We start from the raw sequence: 23,275 nt of genomic DNA, 5'->3' as shown, positions 1-23,275 counted from the left end.
CTGCCAACTGTCTGTAGCAGAGGCAACGGGTCAAGCGCTCCACACCATTGAGCCAAGGCACCTTTGGGCAATCAGTAGATGTCTCCTGGTGCTTTTGAGTTTTTATTTTTTATTCAAGCCTTGAAAAGTTCAAATTACTGCAGCATTGAGCTGTAGGAGGAACAGGACTTGAACATGGAATGTCTGTACTGAAAGCCTGATGATTAGACCACTGCACCATCAGTCAGACACTCTCAGGCAAAGTCTCCTGGTAATTTTGAAGTGATCTTTTGTGCGTTAGCCTTCAGTAAAGTTTAAATAACACAGACTCATATTAATCAGATGTTTCTTAGCACTGTTGTTGAGGTCTTCTTTTGTATGATAGTGTAACAGCCGGGAATCGAACCCTGGTCTCCCACGTGGAAAGCCAACATCTTAACCACTACGACAATTAGAGTTTTGAGGTAGGCAGGCTGAGGCTGTGAGCCACTGCTAGAATAGCAGTAAATGAAGCTCAATAACTAGCATTACACTTTAGGAAGTGTGGGATTTGAACAACTCTCTGTGCTGAATAGCCCCTACTACACCATCACTCAGTAACATCTGCCTCTTTGTACTGTTGAAGCGATCTTTTGTATGTTAGCCTTCAGATAGTAAAGTTGAAAGAATCAAGAGTTGAACATAGAATCACGTTCATCAGAGTGTAACACCCAGGAATCGAACACAGGTCACCTGCACTGAAGGACAACATCTTAACCACTAAGCCAAAGCAGCTGCCTATGGCTCAGGGGAGATATGAGACTTTTGAGGTCATCAGGCTGAGGCTGTGAGCCACTGCTATACAATAAAAAAAATCAAAAAACGATGGGCTATAACCCATGTTTTGTTTTTTTTTCATTTTTTTCAAATCCTCAAAAAGGATGAAAAACGGCGTGCTATAGTATGCCATACGGTATGGGCTATATATGGGCTAAAATGATGAAAAACGAGGTTAATTGCAATTCCTCCGCAACACTCCGCAATTTGCTAACGGCCGGTAGTCACAGAATACAAAACTCTGATGCTGGCATTCAAAGCAGTGTTGCGGAGGAATTGCGGAGTGTTGCGGAGGATGCGGAGGAATTGCGGAGTGTTGCAGAGGATTTTTTTTTTCAACATTTCAAAAAACGATGGGCTATAACCCATGTTTTTTTTTGTTTTTTTTTTTCAAATCCTCAAAAATGATGAAAAACGGCGTGCTATAGTATGCCGTACGGTATGGGCTATAGCCCATGTTCAAAAATGATGAAAAACGAGGTTATTTTTTTTCCCAAAATTTCAAAAAACGATGGGCTATAACCCATGTTTTTTTAATTTTCTTTTTTTTCAAATCCTCAAAAATGTTGAAAAACGGCGTGCTATAGTATGCCGTACGGTATGGGCTATAGCCCATGTTTAAAAATGATGGAAAACGAGGTTAATCTTTTTTTTCATAAATTCAAAAAACGATGGGCTATAACCCATGTTTGTTTGTTTTTTCATTTTTTTCAAAACCTCAAAAATGATGAAAAACGGCGTGCAATAGTATGCCGTACGATATGGGCTATAGCCCATGGTCCAAAATGATGAAAAAAGAGGAGATTGTTTTTTTCAAAAATTCAAAAAACGATGGGCTATAACCCATGTTTGTTTTTTTTTATCCTCAAAAATGATGAAAAACGGCGTGCTATAGTATGCCGTACGGTATGGGCTATAGCCCATGTTCAAAAATGATGAAAAACGATGTTCATTTTTTTTTCAAAAATTAAAAAAACGATGGGCTATAACCCATGTTTGTTTTTTTTCTTCATTTTTTTCAAAACCTCAAAAATGATGAAAAACGGCGTGCTATAGTATGCCGTACGGTATGGGCTATAGCCCATGGTCCAAAATGATGAAAAACGAGGAGATTAATTTTTTTAAAAAATTCTAAAAACGATGGGCTATAACCCATGTTTGTTTTTTTTTCATTTTTTTCAAATCCTCAAAATGATGAAAAACGGCATGCTATAGTATGCCGTACGATATGGGCTATAGCCCATGGTCCAAAATGATGAAAAACGAGGAGATTGTTTTTTTCAAAAATTCAAAAAACGATGGGCTATAACCCATGTTTTTTTATTTTTTTTTCAAATCCTCAAAAATGTAGAAAAACGGCGTGCTATAGTATGCCGTACGGTATGGGCTATAGCCCATGTTCAAAAATGATGAAAAACGAGGTTATTTTTTTTCCCAAAATTTCAAAAAACGATGGGCTATAACCCATGTTTTTTTAATTTTCTTTTTTTTCAAATCCTCAAAAATGTTGAAAAACGGCGTGCTATAGTATGCCGTACGGTATGGGCTATAGCCCATGTTTAAAAATGATGGAAAACGAGGTTAATCTTTTTTTTCATAAATTCAAAAAACGATGGGCTATAACCCATGTTTGTTTGTTTTTTCATTTTTTTCAAAACCTCAAAAATGATGAAAAACGGCGTGCAATAGTATGCCGTACGATATGGGCTATAGCCCATGGTCCAAAATGATGAAAAAAGAGGAGATTGTTTTTTTCAAAAATTCAAAAAACGATGGGCTATAACCCATGTTTGTTTTTTTTTATCCTCAAAAATGATGAAAAACGGCGTGCTATAGTATGCCGTACGGTATGGGCTATAGCCCATGTTCAAAAATGATGAAAAACGATGTTCATTTTTTTTTCAAAAATTAAAAAAACGATGGGCTATAACCCATGTTTGTTTTTTTTCTTCATTTTTTTCAAAACCTCAAAAATGATGAAAAACGGCGTGCTATAGTATGCCGTACGGTATGGGCTATAGCCCATGGTCCAAAATGATGAAAAACGAGGAGATTAATTTTTTTTAAAAATTCTAAAAACGATGGGCTATAACCCATGTTTGTTTTTTTTTCATTTTTTTCAAATCCTCAAAATGATGAAAAACGGCATGCTATAGTATGCCGTACGATATGGGCTATAGCCCATGGTCCAAAATGATGAAAAACGAGGAGATTGTTTTTTTCAAAAATTCAAAAAACGATGGGCTATAACCCATGTTTTTTTATTTTTTTTTCAAATCCTCAAAAATGTAGAAAAACGGCGTGCTATAGTATGCCGTACGGTATGGGCTATAGCCCATGTTCAAAAATGATGAAAAACGATGTTAATTTTTTTTTCAAAAATTAAAAAAAACGATGGGCTATAACCCATGTTTTTTGTTTTTTTTTCATTTTTTTCAAATCCTCAAAAATGTTGAAAAACGGCGTGCTATAGTATGCCGTACGGTATGGGCTATAGCCCATGTTTAAAAATGATGGAAAACGAGGTTAATATTTTTTTTCAAAAATTCAAAAAACGATGGGTTATAACCCATGTTTGTTTTTTTTCAAATCCTCAAAAATGATGAAAAACGGCGTGCTATAGTATGCCGTACGGTATGGGCTATAGCCCATGTTCAAAAATGATGAAAAACGAGGTTATTTTTTTTTCCAAAATTTCAAAAAACGATGGGCTATAACCCATGTTTTTTTTATTTTCTTTTTTTTCAAATCCTCAAAAATGTTGAAAAACGGCGTGCTATAGTATGCCGTACGGTATGGGCTATAGCCCATGTTTAAAAATGATGGAAAACGAGGTTAATTTTTTTTTCATAAATTCAAAAAACGATGGGCTATAACCCATGTTTGTTTGTTTTTTCATTTTTTTCAAAACCTCAAAAATGATGAAAAACGGCGTGCAATAGTATGCCGTACGATATGGGCTATAGCCCATGGTCCAAAATGATGAAAAAAGAGGAGATTGTTTTTTTCAAAAATTCAAAAAACGATGGGCTATAACCCATGTTTTTTTTTTTTAATCCTCAAAAATGATGAAAAACGGCGTGCTATAGTATGCCGTACGGTATGGGCTATAGCCCATGTTCAAAAATGATGAAAAACGATGTTCATTTTTTTTTCAAAAATTAAAAAAACGATGGGCTATAACCCATGTTTGTTTTTTTTCTTCATTTTTTTCAAAACCTCAAAAATGATGAAAAACGGCGTGCTATAGTATGCCGTACGGTATGGGCTATAGCCCATGGTCCAAAATGATGAAAAACGAGGAGATAAATTTTTTTCAAAAATTCTAAAAACGATGGGCTATAACCCATGTTTGTTTTTTTTTCATTTTTTTCAAATCCTCAAAATGATGAAAAACGGCATGCTATAGTATGCCGTACGATATGGGCTATAGCCCATGGTCCAAAATGATGAAAAACGAGGAGATTGTTTTTTTCAAAAATTCAAAAAACGATGGGCTATAATCCATGTTTTTTTTCTTTTTTTTTTCAAATCCTCAAAAATGTAGAAAAACGGCGTGCTATAGTATGCCGTACGGTATGGGCTATAGCCCATGTTCAAAAATGATGAAAAACGATGTTAATTTTTTTTTTCAAAAATTAAAAAAACGATGGGCTATAACCCATGTTTTTTTGTTTTTTTTCATTTTTTTCAAATCCTCAAAAATGATGAAAAACGGCGTGCAATAGTATGCCGTACGATATGGGCTATAGCCCATGGTCCAAAATGATGAAAAACGAGGAGATTAATTTTTTTCAAAAATTCTAAAAACGATGGGCTATAACCCATCGTTTTTTTTTCATTTTTTCATTTTTTTCAAATCCTCAAAATGATGAAAAACGGCGTGCTATAGTATGCCGTACGATATGGGCTATAGCCCATGGTCCAAAATGATGAAAAACGAGGATAATGTTTTTTTTTTTTCATTTGCTTCGTTTGCTTCATTTTACGTTCATGTTAGACCTGGGGAACGCTTTGTCCATATTTTTTACAGTCTATGGCTAAAACCCATCGTTTTTTTAAAAAAATTAAAAACGGCGTGCTATAGTATGCCATACGATATGGGCTATAGCCCATGGTCCAAAATGATGAAAAACGAGGATTAAAAAAAAAAAATCAAAATTCAAAAAACGATGGGCTATAACCCATCGTTTTTTTCATTTTTAATTTTTTTTAATTTTCAGCCATTCCCAAATATGGAGTGTTGTGAGCTCAGAACAGGCCAGCTGATGGAGTTCTGTGTCAGCCATGCCCAAATATGGAGTGTTGTGAGCTCAGAACGGGCCAGCTTATGGAGTTTTGTGTCAGACATGTTAAGGCAGGCTCATGGGCCTTAATTATCTATCGCCACCAGGGGGCGCCAAAAGGCCCTGACCGCCATTATATATACATTTTTATTTTATTTTTTAAATTAAAACGTTAAACACGTGTTAAAAAGGCGTTAAAGACGTTGTTGGCAGTCTAGGACATCATAAAAAAATAAGTTAAATAAGTCCTTGTTGATGGATGAGTTTTAACAAAGAGGGGAGACCAGACAGAGTTAAAGCAGCAAAAAGTGTTTTATTGAATAATTAATTAATAAAGGTAATCAAAGGTTTCATTTTCATGTTCCAAATAAAGCTGGCAGGGAAACACTGGCCAATTAACAAAATGCAACCGTCCAAAACTCTAGTTGCCCTGGTGTGGCTGATTTGCATGCAGTGTTGTTTTTGGCAGCAAACTTCTATTTTAGTTTTAGTCTCTTGAATAGTTTCACTTAGTTTTAGTCACATTTTAGTCACCTGGAATGTTCTAGTGTTTAGTCTAGTTTTAGTCGACTAAATGTCATACGATTTTAGTCGACTAAATCTACAGTTGATTTAGTCGACTAAAATGTGTTTTGACAGGCCTTGATGTCGTTGTAATGACATATTTTACACTTTTGCATGCTGAAAATAGCAGATCTACTATATCTGCTATTTTCTGCATGTAACCCAGCATAAAACTGGATCTCTTGTCCACTAGTCCCTTCCTAACATTTTAGTCTAGTTTTTATTTGTTGACGAAATTGTCAGTATATTAAGTCTTAGTTTTAGTCATCATAGATTCGTTTTTATTTAGTTTTAGTCAAAAAAGGTAGTCGACGAACATTTTTCGTCTTAGTTTTAGAGGAGGAATGGAGAAGCGCCGGATCATTTAGCTATTGAAAAATAGCAGATCTACAAGCTCATAGTGTGCCACCGAGTGGCACGCTATGAGCTTGTAGGTCTGCTATTTTTGAAAAATCTTGAAAATGTAGCGCAAATCTTTGAATATTCTTTCAGCGCGAACATTTTCAACTCAAATCTTTGTTACTGGGGGGGGGGGGGGGGCTGGAAAAGAATATTTAGAGACGGGGGTCGGCGGCCAAATTCATATATTGTTTAGGGGTCCTTGACATGAAAAGGGCTGAGCAGCAATGACACTCAACCGAAGCGCAGCAGGACTCAACCAGAGGAGGAGGAGGCGCGGCGGGCAGCAGCACCGGTCACCGCCGCGGCCGTAGCAGAGAAGGCCGCGACGATGGCGGCGAAGACGACGTCGGGCGTCTGGGCGGCGTCGACGGCCGCGTGCAGGCCCCGCCTCCCGTAGTGCGGCACCAGAGGCGCTGTCTGGCAGTGGTACGCGTCCAGGCGCGCGCGCAGCGTCGACTCGTTGTCGTCGCCGCGTCTCGTCAGCGGTTCGCCCGTCACGTCGTCTGTCATGTGTTCTCTGGGAGGGTTGAACTCGTCGTGGTAGGAGCGTCCGCTCGCCCGGTGGATCAGCCGGCCACAGACCCTGCGGACCAGCAGAGAGTCGTCGACGGCCATCTCGATCACAGAGTCCAGGTTCTCTCCTCTCCTGTCCAACAGGTCGTCGAGCATCTCTGCTTGTTTGACCGTGCGGGGGAAACCGTCCAACAAGAACCCATGCTCGCAGGGTGGCGTGTCCAGGTTCCTCTCGATGAGTTCTACCACCATCTCGTCACTGACCAGTCGTCCGGCGTCCATGGTCTCCTTAAGCCTCTGGCCGTGCTCAGAGCCCGATGCCACCATGGCTCTGAGCATGTCTCCTGTGGCCAGGTGACAGACGCAGTACCGACCCGCCAGCCGCGCGGCCTGCGTCCCTTTGCCGGCCCCGGGCGGTCCGAGCAAGATCGCCCGAATCCCCTTTTGCACGTCGGCTACGGCCTCTTTCAACGGTGCGCTGGGGGCCATTGTCTGTGCGCTGGGGGCCATTGTCTGTGCGCTGGGGGCCATTGTCTGTGTGCTGGGGGCCATTGTCTGTGCGCTGGGGGCCATTGAATGTGCGCTGGGGGCCATTGTCTGTGCGCTGGGGGCCATTGAATGTGCGCTGGGGGCCATTGTCTGTAGTCGTTGGGGAAAACACTAGGGCAGCACAAACTTTCACGGCCGTGTGGACCTTTGGGCTGTGAGCTGAGAGGATTATGGAGTGTTGTGAGGTCAGAACGGGCCAGCTTATGGAGTTCTGTGTCAGCCATATGCCCAAATATGGAGTGTCGTGAGCTCAGAGCAGGCCAGCTTATGGAGTTCTGTGTCAGCCATGCCCAAATATGGGCATGTACAAAAATGTACAAAAAAATGTACAAAAATTTACAAAAAAAATGTACAAATGTAACTTGCCGCCAACCCGCATCTCAAAAATATTTAGTTCCAGTCGACCTCCAGAAGCAACAATATGAGAATGTACAAAATGTACAAAATGTAAAAAAAATTACACAAATGTACAAATGTACAAAGAAAATGTACAAAATGTACAAAAAGGTCCAAAAATGTACAAAACAAAAATGTACAAAAAAAATGTACAAATGTACCAAAGAAAATGTACAAAATTTTCAAAAAATTACAAAATAAAAAATGTACAAATGTACAAAAAATGTGCAAAATGTACAAAAATGTACAAAAATGTACAAAAAATGTACAAAATGTACAAAAATGTACAAAAACTATTTACATGTGCATCTCAAAAATATTTAGTTCCAGTCGACCTCCAGAAGCAACAATATGAGAATGTACAAAATGTACAAAAATGTACAAAAATGTACAAAAATGTACAAAGAAATGTACAAATGTACAACAAAATGTACAAAATGTACAAAAATGTACAAAATGTACAAAATGTACAAAAAATGTACAATTTGTTTTACAAAATGTACAAAAGAAATGTACAAATGTAACTGGCCGCCAACCCGCATCTCAAAAATATTTAGTTCCAGTCGACCTCCAGAAGCAACAATATGAGAATGTACAAAATGTACAAAAATGTACAAAAAAATTACAAATGTACAACAAAATGTACAAAATGTACAAAATGTACAAAATGTACAAAATTTACAAAAAATTTACAAAACATTTACAAATGTAACTGGCCGCCAACCCGCATCTAAAAAATATTTAATTCCAGTCGACCGCCAGAAGCAACAATATGAGAATGTACAAAATGTACAAAATGTACAAAAATGTACAAAAATGTACAAAATAAAAAATGTACAAAAATGTACCAAAATGTAAAATTCTAAAAACGATGGGCTATAACCCATCGTTTTTTCATATTTTAATTTTTTTTCAAATCCTCAAAAATGATGAAAAACGGCATGCTATAGTATGCTGTACGATATGGGCTTTAGCCCATGGTCCAAAATTCAAAAAACGAGGATTAAAAATAATTCTAAAATTCTAAAAACGATGGGCTATAACCCATCGTTTTTTTCATTTTTTCATTTTTTTCAAATCCTCAAAAATGATGAAAAACGGCGTGCTATAGTATGCCGTACGATATGGGCTATAGCCCATGGTCCAAAATGATAAAAAACGAGGATTAAAAAAAAAAAAAAAAAAAAAGATGGGCTATAACTAGTGCTGACAGGCGATTCAAAATTTTAATCGCGATTAATCGCAAAACCTTTTTTGCTCTAAATTCAATGATGAACTGAAAGAAAACGCTGTATTGGAGAGATGCTCCGATCAGGTTTGACAACATTAATGTTACTTTCTTTATTTACCTTTTTTCCACATGACGTATGAAAAGACAAGTGCAATGTGCATTATTTTATGGCTTGCCCATTTTCTCTCTTTTGAATAATTCTGTGCAATTGGCACATTCAACACAAACAACTGTTTCCATAAAACAAACTAACATAGGCTTCAACAGAGAATTGCTAAGAAATCTTCAACCGAATTTGATTTACGGTAATCGTTAATAATAGTATGTCGTCAATTCGAAAACCATGAAAAATGACATATGTCGTCGAAAACCATGGACTATAGTATGTCAGTTTTTCATGATTCATGATTTTCTGAATCCTCGAAAATCATGAAAAACGACATAAGACCTCAGCTGGCCATCTATATTTTTACTATATGTAGCAGGGGGGACTTTTGAGGGAAGAATAAAATATACTTAATGCCTACTAAACTACGCCACCTTTTTCTAGAGGGAAGGTCCTCTTTAACAATAGAAAGCACAGGTTTGTGTGACCAAGGTTGAGCATGGAAATAAGACATATTGGGATTTCAAACAAGGCATTTTATTCTCTTTTCGTTTTGTACACATAGTTATTATTTTAAAATACTCAAATTAAAAGTCAACATCATATAAACCACCAAGACATACTATACTGTACCATACACTTGGCTGGCGTACCGGAGGAGGAGCACAGCAGCATGGAATAAGGGCATTTCTACATACTAATTCACCAGGCAGCCAGTATGCTGATACATTTAGGAAAAGCCATGCCTTCAAACTCTTGTCCTCCTCAGATAGGCCAACCTTACAGCAAGCTAGGGGATCCCCTGAATGAAAGCAGCCCAGCCCTTTTAAACCTGTCTGCCAATAAACCCCACCCTTAATTTGAAACAAGGAGCACCTGGCTGATGTTGCCATAGTAACAGGTCTACCTGGTTACATATATGCCCCCCACTTTATTGTCTGTAAACCAGAGGGAGTACACACCATACCCACAACCACTGCTCATGCATCGATGGGTTATTTTTCAGTAACTGACACATGGTTTGAACCGTGGGTTGTGCAGTCGATGCGCTGTGATTGTCCAGTTGCTGTGATTGACAGCCTAAGCCTAACCCTTAACCTAACCTTAACCTCAGTAAAACTATACCTAAACCTAACCCTAACCTCAAGAAAACTAGTTATTCTGGGAATTGGTCTTGAAAGTAAAGACTTGAGTGGGGTTTTAACCCACAACCTCCAGATCACATATCCAGTGTGCTACTGCTAACTCACTGAGCTACTTGATACTTGCCATCATACAGTCTTCTTTTACCTTTGAGTAACAATATTGATTACACAAGAGTAAAAATAATAAAATAACAGATTTGTCTATTGTTTGTTGTGCTGTTGTTTATCTAGACATTTGAATGTTAATGAACCTCCCTGCGAATCAGGAGGCCACAGATCTGTGGTCCCCTAGGTCTGACAGTGTGTCCCTTGTGATTGTGACAAGTCAATTAGCTTCAATTTAGAATTGTTGAGAAAATGAATCCTAGTACAGTCAACTTAATTTTGATCTACAAAGATAATAGTTAGTAATATATAGTACGTCAGACTGCAAGGCTGTCTGTCGGACGTGAGCAGCACAGTGCACGCTTTCACGCTCTACCTACATTACAGCTCTGACTTACGCTTCAACTCAGAAATGTGACCTTCAGAAGTTCTAGATGACACATAGCCATTATCAGCTGCATGTACATAATGACAACATGGATGAACACAATGCCTGGTGTTGTTCTAGATAGAAACAAGACAGAATTAAAGGTTTGTGGAAAAGCCTCCATTTATTAATAACATGACATTCCTTTAGACCTCAGTCTAGCCGTTGTATGCATGAGTGTCATTCTACCTTCAGAACATAAAATGATACATACTGTAGTATTTAATGCAATACATTTGTATTGCATATACTTCATTCAGTTATGCATTCAGTCAGTGTTTATGTACAGTTTTATGTGATGAAAACAACATATTTCCAAATTATGACCCAGGTCAACTTTTTTTCTTCTTCTTCATGATTATTAGGACAGAGGTGGTCAAACATGGTTGGTTGTCTGCAAGACGTAAAACATTTTGACAATTTCTTGCCAATAATTAAAGTTAATGAACTCAAAAGACATGGTAACTTCAGCAGCCTTGTTAGTATGTGCCACAAACAAGGAAAATAAAACATCTACACATCATCATCAACATGCACATACAAAACTCTAATGTCAACTAATCAAAAAGGATCAAGTTGAATGTCATAACAAATACAGGGTAGTTGGGGTGTTATGAAGACTTGCTTCACAGAGACTGCATAGCTCAATTTGTTTTAAATATTCCATGTAATAAAAACACAACTCTTAATGTTGAGAATTATTGTGACCTATGAAAGAGTTGTATAATAAAGTGAACACAAAACAACATCAGACCTGAAATTCTCTGGATATCCCTAAAAGAGATGCAAATGTTAGGGGAGAAATGTATGATAGAATAAGAAAAAAAGACATAGTCCCTTTGCAGAAGTAGAGGAAACACATTAGCCAATAGCCATAAAAACAAATTGTCTTAGTACTGCACGTGGTAATACAAGAAAGAATTACAGTACATGCTTATTTCATGTTGTTAAATGTAAATATGTAGGCATATAACTTTGAATGAACTCCAACCCGTTTAAAACACTATGGCTCGCAGATACATGCGGACAGGGTTGCATTTTTTGCTTCATTGTGTTTTCTTGTTTGTCGATTGAAAACAACATTCACATGACAGTGCACTTCTCCTCCGCCTTGGTCTTTAGCTCGGTGACGGTGGCGGATGCCTTCTCCTTCAGCTGGTCCGCGTCCATGTTCTGCAGGTTCTGCAGCTGGCCCAGGAACGAGTCCTTGGTCTCCTCCTCTGTGGCGTCCTCATCCACCATCTTGAGGAGCTCCTCTGGCACGTCCACGTCATCTCCAGCCATCTCGAGCATGTTGTCGTCCTGCTCACTCTGTGCATAACGAACACACCAACAACGTGTATTAGAGCAGTGGCTTTCAACCCGTTTCATATCAAGGACCATTATTTATTCGGCATTTGAGCCACACGGACCACCATTTGATGACATTTAGCTTCTCAGACCCAAAACAAAAGAATATGTTGTTGTCCTTGGATAAGATTTTGTCCACAATTCTATGCTGCATTTATTGATGTGGTTCCATTAGGAGAGACAACTGGCGTTGAAATGAAATAATTTAACTCTTGAGGCCGTAAAATGAAACCAAACGGTCCGTTTCGTTTCATTTTACACTCTATAGAGTTAAAGATCTAATAAGGGTCCATTTGGTTACCCCATCATTTAGCTGGGGACCACCTGGAACCCCTTCAAGGACCACTGGTTGAAAACCACTGATTTAGAGGCAGTAGTACATTATGATTTTGTGTCTTAATATGAAGATGTATTTAAGATACTATAGTGGCTTAGTTAAGGAAATATGTTTGTGTATACTGTACTAGTTGAGATCTAAGTGGTGGTACTGAGCTATAATGGTCATCAGTGAAGAACCTGTGGAACAACAATGTACAATAAGTTGTTCAGGATGTGGAACAATTAAAAGGTGCAATGGTTCTCTATTCACTAAACACACATGTTAGGGTAAATGTATTGTTGTCTCTGCCAGACCGAAGGCGTAGCTGAGTCTGTCTGTCCGTCCATGTGCATGCTGTCCATACAGCTAATCTCTGGCACCATTGGCCAGATCAACGCAAAACTGTGCACACACACACACCCGACAATTTCACATGGGAATTTTATAGTGCTACCAGGAGGCCAATTCTTGCAAAACCATTTTTTTAATATTACACCTATACTGTACTAACCTCGCGTCACCAGGCTTTTCCACCTCAGAGGAAAACCTGGTCTGTAGACTGTGTTAATAAATCACTGTGTGATCCGGTCTAGACCGAATGGTAAATTCTAATAAAAGAAGATGACTAAAAGGTTTATTTAAATAGTAAAACATGCCAAATAAGTTTAGGGATAAGGGTAAGGGGTGGTGCATGTTCAAGATGGATCTGTCCGATTTTCCATATTCCATCCTGATTCGCCAAGAACCACCACCCAATATGTGCCTGACTATAACACTATATAATAATGAATGAATGAATGAATTAATTAATTAAGGTGCCGTAGCCCGTAGCCTACATGTATTAAATACTGTGATAGTAACCACAGATTGTGTGTTGAGTAGCAGAGGTTTCCTTGTCTCTCAAAACCTTTAGTATACATAGTATGCATAAAATTCCTTTTTAGGTCGGGATACCAACTGACGTATCCAATCAGGAGAGACAACTAATGCAGCAACAGGATACAGGGAAAACAAGTGTTGAAGACAACATTGGAACTGGAACTCTGAAAATGGTAATCCTGATTGTATTTTTAAATTGATTTTCTATTTATAAAAGAGCTGGAGATATGGGGAGACCCCTGAACAAACACTCTAGCAGTGAACAGAATATAGAGCTTTAACTAACAACAACAACAACAACAACAAGTAAAACATATTGTTTTAACCACAAAATATTCCTTACATTACCTTTAATTCATTCATTAATTGATTGGTTTCATAAGGCTTTTTAAGAATCCCAGGAGTATACATTTACGTAAGGATTTAACTAAATGCAGATGCATATAACCATAACTGCAATCTTGATGATATTCTACTGTATATTTTCTCTTTTGTTAAGCATAAATTAGAACTTTGTATACATTTTATTTCAATGATACCGTCACTATTTAATAACAATTTCTTAGTGTTCAATAAACTTCAATAGACACAAATGTAATTCTCGTGCAAAACAAAGTGTACTGTGACTACTTGTAACTTCAATCTGTGGGATTAAATCTGCCATAGCCTGTCTGCTCTGAATCCTAACCGAGGTCTAAAGATATCTGCTATACTGTGACACGAGACTTAACCACTTAAGCCCTACACTGACTCATACCACAAAATGCAACATCCAATCTACAAACTCTTAACGTGCAGCGGCATAATAGGTTGTGAGCTTATACATCTGCTATTTTCGTTATTCGGTATTTGGCAAAGCTTATTATTATGTTTTAAGGGTTCTGTTGTTTGATATTGTTTTTTGTTAATAATGTCATACCCAAAATAGGGATGCCAGGTTGAATGTGGTTAATTCCATTAGACGGCCACGACAGAGAGTCTTCCCTTCTCCGATCAGGTGCAAGTTCTAATTAATTAACAGTCAAATGTCCTTGACTGTTGCCTCAACTAAAACAAAGCAATCAAAAGCATATAGGATTTCTTTAGCTTTCTCACCATGGCTCTTTTATTGTCATGATGAATGCATACAGTGCCAATAAGGACAACTCATATATAGTGCTGTAGCTTTTGTTATGAGCCTTTTCAGACCCGCAGGTAATTGAAAACACCATTTGAGAAAAGTAATTAGACGTATTCATATATTTTCCAGCCATCTTCCTCAATGTATGGTTGTGACTTAATAGACAATAAAGGAAGAAAATGCATGTATTGTCTAAAACTGAACAGGGAATAATTGAGAGTACACTAGTCATTGAAAAGTACCAGCATCAATGGTGCATTGTATTCAACAAAATAAAATTATAGACCTGGTCAACAATAGCAGATCTACAAGATCAGGTTTGCTATTTTCGCCATGCGACATCACCGCATGACAAAATTAAGGAGGACTCCTGCTGTTTAAATTAATTTAAACATTCAAACATACCTTTTTTGGTTGTTCCATTGTAGCCCTTTTGACACTTCCCTTACAAAATCTTGAAATTGTTCAGTGTTTATCCAGTAACGACGTGGTCACCTCACACTGCCTTGCATTCAGTAAATACCTTGGGACAGCTGCTCGCTGCTAGTGAGCTGTTTAAGACACAAGCTGCGATGTGGGACATGAAGAGTCTCCAGGTCCTCTTTTGAACCTGTTGCTCACTAATCCATGGTTTCAGCCTCCTGTTCAAGCTTGAACGGCTACTGCTGAAGAGATAAACACGGCTTCAAGGAAGACGCCACTAGTTGATTCTACATACTAGGGTAACCCACTTTAACCGTGGCTTTTGATATTCCAAAATGTTTCGAAGATATTCCACAATTTCCACACACAAACATTCTAAAATGGAGAGAATAGCAGATCTACAAGCGCTTGGTGACGCATTGTGAGCCTGTATATCGGTCACAGTCTGAGTGGGAGTGTGGGTGTGTCTGAACCACCTGCATTCTATCCCTTGCAATCATGCCCACAGTATTTAAGTCTCAGTCTCTCTGCAATCCTTGCCAGATTGTCTTGTCTTGTGACCTTCCAAGCACCCAAGCCATATTCAAGCCTTGCCTTTGCCTTACTGAACTCTGTTTTGCTTTTTCTAGACCACGATCTTTGCCAAGCCCTTGCCGGTACTTCGATCTGCCCTCGCTGACTGCCTTTGGATTTTGACCTTTGCATTCTACCGTTTTGATTTTTGCCTACCCCTTGACTGTTTTGAAGTTTGTGCTCTACACTTCTGCTACCCATATCTTGGAGTGCTCAGTGGAGATCACAATATCAGAGTGATCACACATGCGCGTGCATGCATGCTCGCACACACACGATAAAGGCCTGAATACCAAATCAACAGCAACAAAGCATTACAGTAAATAACCAGTACAGAGGTGACTTGAGCATATGGGAATCTATTATGGTGGTTATATTTAACCACTTAAGCCCTATTTTAGACTGTATATTATGTGTTGCACAAAAATACTGAAATAGCTCACAACATCACGTCACAATATTGGCTATTTCCTTTTGAAGATATTTGAACATTTAGGAAAACTATACTAAAAATGAAATCACCTATAATGAAATGCCCCAAAGCTAATGCCAGGGTAAAAAAAGCGGTTAAACTGTGCCCAGCCAGTGTTTTATACTTTGGTAAGATCTGGAACCATGTATTATTTGGTGCAAGATGACTAAATGTAAAGTTCCCTAGTTTGATTCTGATTGGAGACGTGTGTTGCATGTCTTTCCTCTTATCTCTACCTTCAGTGTAGTGAGGTACAACTTTTTAAATGTGTCTCACCTTTGGCAGCCTGTACTTATCCCTGAGGCAAACCCTGAGCGTTGCCCTCTCCGCCTTCTTGTGCAAGAAATCTGCATCTCTCTCCATTCTGAAGAAAAACAAAACAGAAATAACATTTATGACATTCTCACAGGGCATTTCTCCAACCTTCATTGTCTTTACTGTAGGTAATCAGATGAATCAAACAACAAATGACGTGCATCTAAAAAGAGATATCGACGAGTGGGAGTTAGGGGTCACCAAATAGATTAGAACAGGGGTGTCCAGACTTTTTTTTTTAACTTGAGAGCAACTTTCAAAATGACCAGATCAACAAGATCTACCAACCAAAAAAATATTATTCCATTGCTGAAAATAGTTGACATTTTTACTTGAGGGGGCTTTGGAATAGCGCACTGGTATTAAATTTCATGACAAAAACACTTGGAATGGGAAATAAAGGGGGGAAATGGAATTGTTATTATATTATTATTATTTTACTGATGTTTACGTCAATCAATCAAGTCACCTTAATTGAAGTTATATAATTATATAAATAAAATATTTTAAATATGTTTTAGGGACATGCCATGTGATCTACAGTACATGCACAGTCTTTGTGATACGCCAAGGGGTACCCTTTTGGGCACCCCTTGGCTTAGAAGAAGGTTACTGGTTCGTCTCCCTCCCTGTATTCACCTTTTTCCTAGGCTGTGTGTGTTCCAGTTCCTGTCAATTTGATCCAATGAAATCCAATTAAACTGGTCAGATGACCAATGATATCCAATGAAATCGACAGGAAGTGGAGCACACACAGCCCAGGAAAAAGGTGAATACAGTATGTCAAAGTGTCCATGAGCAAGACACTTTAACCCCTAACTGCTCCCAACGAGTGTTCATCATGACCATCTGAGCAGCTGGGCGAAGCTGGAACTCTATTTCCCCAACCAGATTAATAAAGGTCTACCTTATCTTCAGATAGAATTAATCAAATCGTTTACGTAAAGCCATTATAAATGTTATCGGTCGAATGATTGGATCAAACTGTGAATCACACAACGTGCAGCTGCACATGCGCTCCATACTAGGTTATGATTTGAAGTGTGTATTAGGTCTTCATAAATAAGTATACTTGTTAAAGCTTGTTGAGCTGTTGCAGGGGTCAGAGTAATTGGCCCTGTTAAACAATGCAATTGGAATTTCTATTTTTGCATATTTTAGATACTATAATACAGGCAATTTCAGAACATTTGTAATACAATAAATCATTGTCTTTGTGTAAGAAATAAACTGGGGAAGTTTCATGGTGATAACTACTAATTAAAATTTTACCTATTCACCTAGCTACTATAGGTGAAAATAACAAAATGTGTGATAAATATGAAAACGCTACTCATGTGGAATTGTTGTCATATATTAATTTACTTGATCCTATAAACAGGCTTACGGCCAAAAATAACTGAAATCTATCAATCGCGGTGGAAAAGGGGCCTCTACACCTGGAACCTATCAGGGTTCAGTGCCTTGCTCAAGGCTACTGTACAGAACCAGAGGAATAGCTGGCATACACTGTCTACCGAAAACAAACTGGTCACACTGGTCAACCTCCCTCCTTTATAGGTGATGGGATCACAGTGGTTCTCCAATAAATTCATGCTCATAATTATTCATATGAGCAGTCATAAATATGTCATAAAAACAGCACTATATGGTAGGTTCGATATTGGTGTATTGTTGAATGGCTGTAGTATTTTGGATTATCTTATGATGTTGATCTTGCTTTTATCATGCTAGTTTTTTGGCTGGCTATTGTTTTCTCATCTCTGTCAATATATAAAAGTATATAAACTGGTCATGTGAATAAGCTGTATGGATATGTGAAAGGCTGTAGGCCACAAATGTAGCACAAATGATGGTCATCATGGAATTTAGTATCAAGTGTGTAAAAGTAGGAAAAAGAAGGTATGTTTTATTTATTTTTATAAAGCACCAACAAGCTGGTCAGATGTATGGAGAACTGGGATGACTCGTCTGAGGATGACCCAGAGAGAGAGAGGGCAACCTATTTTCAACCCGTTTTCTTTTCTCTCCTGCACTTACTCTACCTCTATCCTCTCTTCTGACCAAAACCACAAAATGACGTAGCATGCGGCTACACATGCATGTAAACAAATGAGACTTAATATAACTCACGGTTATATCAAATTACGAAACACAAAAGTTTAAAGGGTTTAACATTTATTTCATCTTTGAATGACCTCAACTGCAAATAATATATACCACAAGAAATGTATCAATATAGTATAATCTATTCAGTCATCTGATTTTTGATCTGATTTCAGTCTGCAGTCTTTACACTAGCAGTTGTAAGATTCTACCTCATCAGACTTGTATTTCCTCATACGTAGATGATCTATTTAGTGTCAGATATAGAATAACAATGAAACTTGTACAATACAGAGAATAACTATTCTACTTCTTCTACTACTTCTATTGAAATTGACATAATTATTGGTTCCTGTCCATATTGTGTTATTGATCCAATTTCACCATAGAGTTCTGTTCTGCTAACATTGATGTTACTCTTAGCTTTTTATTTATGCAAACAATTTTAGACGCGGTAGTATTTTTCTTTTTTTTATATAAATTACTATTTGAAGATCTGGATCCAGAGCCACGGATCCAGCCTGGGTTTTCTTCTCAATGAAAATAGCAAAGTCAACCGCAGATGACATCGTATAAATATATAGCCTATATATTACCAGATTTTGTGATGATGTTGCCAGAATCAGCTTTGTTTGCTACTTGGTTTGGGGTAATTATCTTTGATTTCTTGCCCACCGTTGGAGTTGCCTCATGGCAAGGTGGTAACTGCACAACCCAAACCTCTACCAAAGTGGTCCAGCCCTTTAAGGTGCAATTATTTTTATTGATCTTTTACGAATAATAATGTTCAAACTGCTAGAACTATGAATTATTGATTCTGCCCACTGGGTGATCACAGTATCAAAACCAAACAGCTGCTATTAAAGGTGTTCAAAACACCTACAGTAAGTAGTTTTCACAGATTGTATAGATGTGTTCTGTTGACAGTTAGCTGATGTTTAGGGTGTGTAAATAAATACATCTAGAAAATAATATTTTTAGAAATCTAGAAAGAAAATAAATCCTTATATGTTAAATGTAATCTTTAATTATTTGTCTTTTACTGGTGCTAACTTGCTGGGCTAAACACTTTTTAATTCTGGTGTATGTTATTAACAGTGTGAGTTATTTGAGCTTTTTTTATATACTTTCTTGCCATCAAGCTTTTCAGCGTCCACATTTCTGACACTGGATATGATCAAGGGTCATGGATTATGTATTTATAATTCATATTGATGCTGTAGGTTTATGTTATGCACAAGCATATAACGTTTGGCTTAAATGGTCTTTCCATATAATCTGAAAATGCATTATGGTGACCTTGAGCAGTAATTGTATCTAGCTGAAAAAAAGGACAAATGCTTAAAAACAACCTGAATAAGAAAATATATAAAGTAAAGCTTAAAAAGCAATTCAAATATTGCTAAATATTATATTCAAATATAAAGCTATGAAAGAAACAAGAAACCAAACAAAAACTAAATAAAAAGATATAGGCTATACCGGTATTGTAACATATTATTCGATAGCCTTGATTGTCAAGGTCAGACTGTCGTTGGGATATTGATTCGGCAGCCATGAGCGAACAGCACCACAACAAAGTGAAGTGCTGTGTGAGTTGCTACTTACTTCTCCTCAACCAACTGTTTTTGGTACTCCTCATACTCTTCTCGTGTCATCCCTGCCGCTTTGGCCGGGTCAGTGGGGGCGGCCTCCTCCTCCTTGTCCCCTCCACCACCTAAACCGATTCCTGACAACGGGTTACCAATCATACTCTTGATCAAAAAAGCCATGATGCTTTGTTATCGTCTGCTTTGCTGGAGTTAGTAGTTAGAGTGTTGCAAATTAGGCCGATACTACTTCCTGAATGGTTCCCTTATAGTTTAGAGTTCCTTCAGATGTCAGATCCAATGGAAGCCTAGTCTAGATAACCTGCTGCCTGTCTGTGCAACCAAGGACACACTGATGGCAAGCAACAGACGCGAAAAAAGAAAAAAACAGTTTTGCCTCGACCATAATCTGGATTAAACCCTCCCTGCTCCGCTATGCTTAGAGGCAGATGGCCTGTTCTCATCTATTTTTAAAACATGGGGACTTTCATGGATTCCTTATTCATTTTTGACACATTGTGCATCTTCTGACAATAGCCGTTGCGTCAGTAGTATCAAAGTTCTGAATAAAACATGTTTTGAAGATGAGAGCCGTTGCCTGATCAGCCTGTGGGATCACATATGTTGCTTCCGCCCACTGTGTTTTAATCACATTAGTTAATCCATTCTGAACGGGGACCCATTTTGGTGTTGGCATCACGTCGTGCTTTAGCTATTTAAAAATAGCAGATCTACAAGCTCATATCGCGCCACCGAGTGGCGCGATACGAGCTTGTAGGTCTGCTATTTTTGAAAAATCGAAGAACTACTGACATTTCTAGAATCTGATCTCAGGTCAGAATGGGTTGATCAGACCAGTGTGTGTCCAGTGGAAACCTTGTATGAATCTGATCTCAGGTCAGAATGGGTTAAGCAGGGCCGGCCGCGTACGCAGCTTCATCCAGAGAGTTCCATTTATACTGCTGAGCCGAGGCGGAGCAGAGGCAGGACTGGGATTATATACGGGCCTGTTTATCCCTGCTAGAGTCATCCTCCATTCTACTGAGCCATTGTTCAGATGGACATGTGACTGACTGAAAGCACAATAAAGCATGGAGAAAGGTGGACACAACAACTCATTTTATCATCAATATCAGATTTCTGTAGATTACCTCAAAATGAGTAATATTTAAAGGTATATTCAGTGATTTCACTTAATTCAAATATCACTTATTTTTTTGTTTTGTTGTGATAATCCTCCCTAGGCTACTATAGTGTGCTGGCCATATAAGGAGTTCCTCCCTGTCCCCAGTTAACCCCTGGGGGTCAAAAAACCTTAGGTTTCGCTTTTGACTCTCTATCCTGATTGGACGAAAGGCTGGGTCCCACAGCCAAAAACGAAACCTAAGGTTTTTTGAGTGAAATCACTGAATATACCTTTAAGCATTCAAATATTTTTGGAAAAGTATTCATGTAATCAAAAGTGTCCAGTGTTTTTCCTTTTCTTCTCACTCTTTTGTTTTCTTCAGCATTGCAGGATGTAGTATAATTATTCCCTTTAGAATAAGCTCTTGTGAAAAACAAACAAACCTTATTTTGAGCAGATGTGACATGAGGAATAGCAAGTTACAGTAGGACCTCATAGGACAGATGCTGAATTGGGAACAAAAGTCCAAAAGTCTTAAAGGTATATTCAGTGATTTCACTTAATTCAAATATCACTTATTATTTTGTTTTGTTGTGATAATCCTCCCTACTATAGAGTGTGCTGGCCATATAAGGAGTTCCTCCCTGTCCCCAGTTAACCCCTGGGGGTCAAAAAACCTTAGGTTTCGTTTTTGACTCTCTATCCTGATTGGACGAAAGGCTGGGTCCCACAGCCAAAAACGAAACCTAAAGTTTTTTGAGTGAAATCACTGAATATACCTTTAACAGTGAAGTGACACAAGTTAACAATGGATTTGTTCACTCTCAATTAGGTTCAGGTTCAGATTAGCTGATAACGGACGGACAGAAGGACGGACACACACGCACACACGGACGGAGTGCAAAACATATACTCTCTCCCCATGCCTTCGGCCTGGTGGAGACAATAAAACATACTTTTACTGCTAGGCTGCTGTCCCTCTGGTACCTTAATCCATTTTGTTTTTGACTCTGATAAATAATTCTGAGCTTGCAGATGACAAATGTATTATAGGGATCAGCCTCTCCAACAGTTGGGTGCTGTTTTCCTTCTGTCGCATACTTAACTATAATATAGAGGCAGTGGACACATAAAGATAATACAATGCACAGATAATACTTATCTATAATATAGACTAAGCCTAAATAACATACTGTATGATTACAGACCAGACGCATATAATCTTCTGATTTCAAAGACTTTGATTTTATAGCTATAATATTAAATGTGTTTCGATTAACACTCCAGACAACTACTGGTCTCGTTTCGACAGACAAGCGAGTCTGTCTACCGATAGGTCTGGTCAGTGGTCACATCTAAATTCATTGCTTCAGCTGCTAAAACTGTGTGGAAACCATTTGGATTTAAAAACTACTACATTGCAGAAACAATTCAAAGTCTTCAGGGTGACATATTGAGGTAGTGAAAACCAGTGAGCATAGATTTGTCAGTAGTTCTTGCAAGTTTGCAACCAGTGTTGATTTTGGCAGCAAATTTTGATTTTAGTTTAGTTAGTCTTAAAATGACTTATACTGGATCTCTTGTCCACTAGTCCCTTCCTAACATTTTAGTCTAGTTTTATTTATTGAAGAAATTGTCAATATAGTTAGTCTTAGTTTTAGTCATCATAGCCTAGTTTTAATTTAGTTTGTCAGTGTAAAAAGGTAGGCAGTCGAACATCTTTCGTCAGTTTTAGTCGACGAAATAAACACTGCTTGCAACTACATTGAATTTAAATGTTTTTTTTGTGTGGCTTTTGCCTTTATTTTATATATTTTATGGAGGGACAGACAGTAGGCTGACAGGAAATGGGGTGAGAGATGGGGGGAAGACATGCAGTAAAGGCTGTCGGGATCGGGAGTCGAACCCGCGGCACACTGCCAGACTGGATTACCAGCCAAGGTGCCTGGACCACTGAGCCATGGCCCAGGCCACTACATTGAATTTAGACACCAGATGCATCGGGTTGGTGGAGATCTCTGATGCGAGACTAGGCATCCAGCTGTAATAATCGCTAGTCTAAAGCCTTTTAGTCGGATAGTGGGTGAGACATTTGGTTATTTTTTATCTAATTACTGTACATAAAACTATAGAAATACTATTGTTAAAATCACACTAACATTAATTCTTGTTTGGTGACACCTCTCGTACAAGTAGCTCCATGGTCATTACAGCTTCTGTCTATGATGTTAGAACAGTGGTTCTCAACCGTTTCAGGACACAGTGACCCACCAAAATGATCATATTTGATCTTTGGACCCCCCCAAATTAATCATATTGGGGACCCCCCACCCCGACAAGCACTTGGAATTGTAGCAGTTGCGGCATTAAATTTAAGTTTTGACTCGTAGTCAGTTCCACAGATAAAACATTGTGAAAATAGCCTCTCTACAATCTCACAACACCTCACAAGTTGTCAGTGCTTGTAGATGAGCTATTTGAAAA

General features: G+C 38.3%; 2 protein-coding genes across 2 annotated transcripts; both read right to left on the bottom strand.

Moving 5' to 3' along the window:
- Positions 1 to 6,299: 6,299 nt before the first annotated feature.
- Positions 6,300 to 7,049, bottom strand: LOC310878966 (adenylate kinase 2, mitochondrial-like; the record flags this gene model as incomplete). The annotated part of the gene is made up of 1 exon (XM_083793381.1): positions 6,300 to 7,049. One exon carries the CDS (start codon positions 7,047 to 7,049, stop codon positions 6,300 to 6,302), a length of 750 nt encoding a protein of 249 aa, XP_083649507.1.
- Positions 7,050 to 11,602: 4,553 nt separating this feature from the next.
- On the bottom strand, positions 11,603 to 19,848 carry cplx4a (complexin 4a; the record flags this gene model as incomplete). Its single annotated transcript, XM_083794321.1, has 3 exons — positions 11,603 to 11,830; positions 15,932 to 16,019; positions 19,685 to 19,848. 3 exons carry the CDS (start codon positions 19,846 to 19,848, stop codon positions 11,603 to 11,605), a joined length of 480 nt encoding a protein of 159 aa, XP_083650447.1.
- Between the last annotated feature and the right edge of the window lie 3,427 nt (positions 19,849 to 23,275).

The sequence above is a fragment of the Protomyctophum parallelum genome, assembly GCF_964188405.1.
Source record: "Protomyctophum parallelum genome assembly, chromosome: 21".
In the NCBI taxonomy this organism is placed as follows: domain Eukaryota; kingdom Metazoa; phylum Chordata; class Actinopteri; order Myctophiformes; family Myctophidae; genus Protomyctophum; species Protomyctophum parallelum.
The sequence above is the reverse complement of the archived record's forward strand: the minus strand, read 5'-3'. Positions and strand labels throughout refer to the sequence as shown.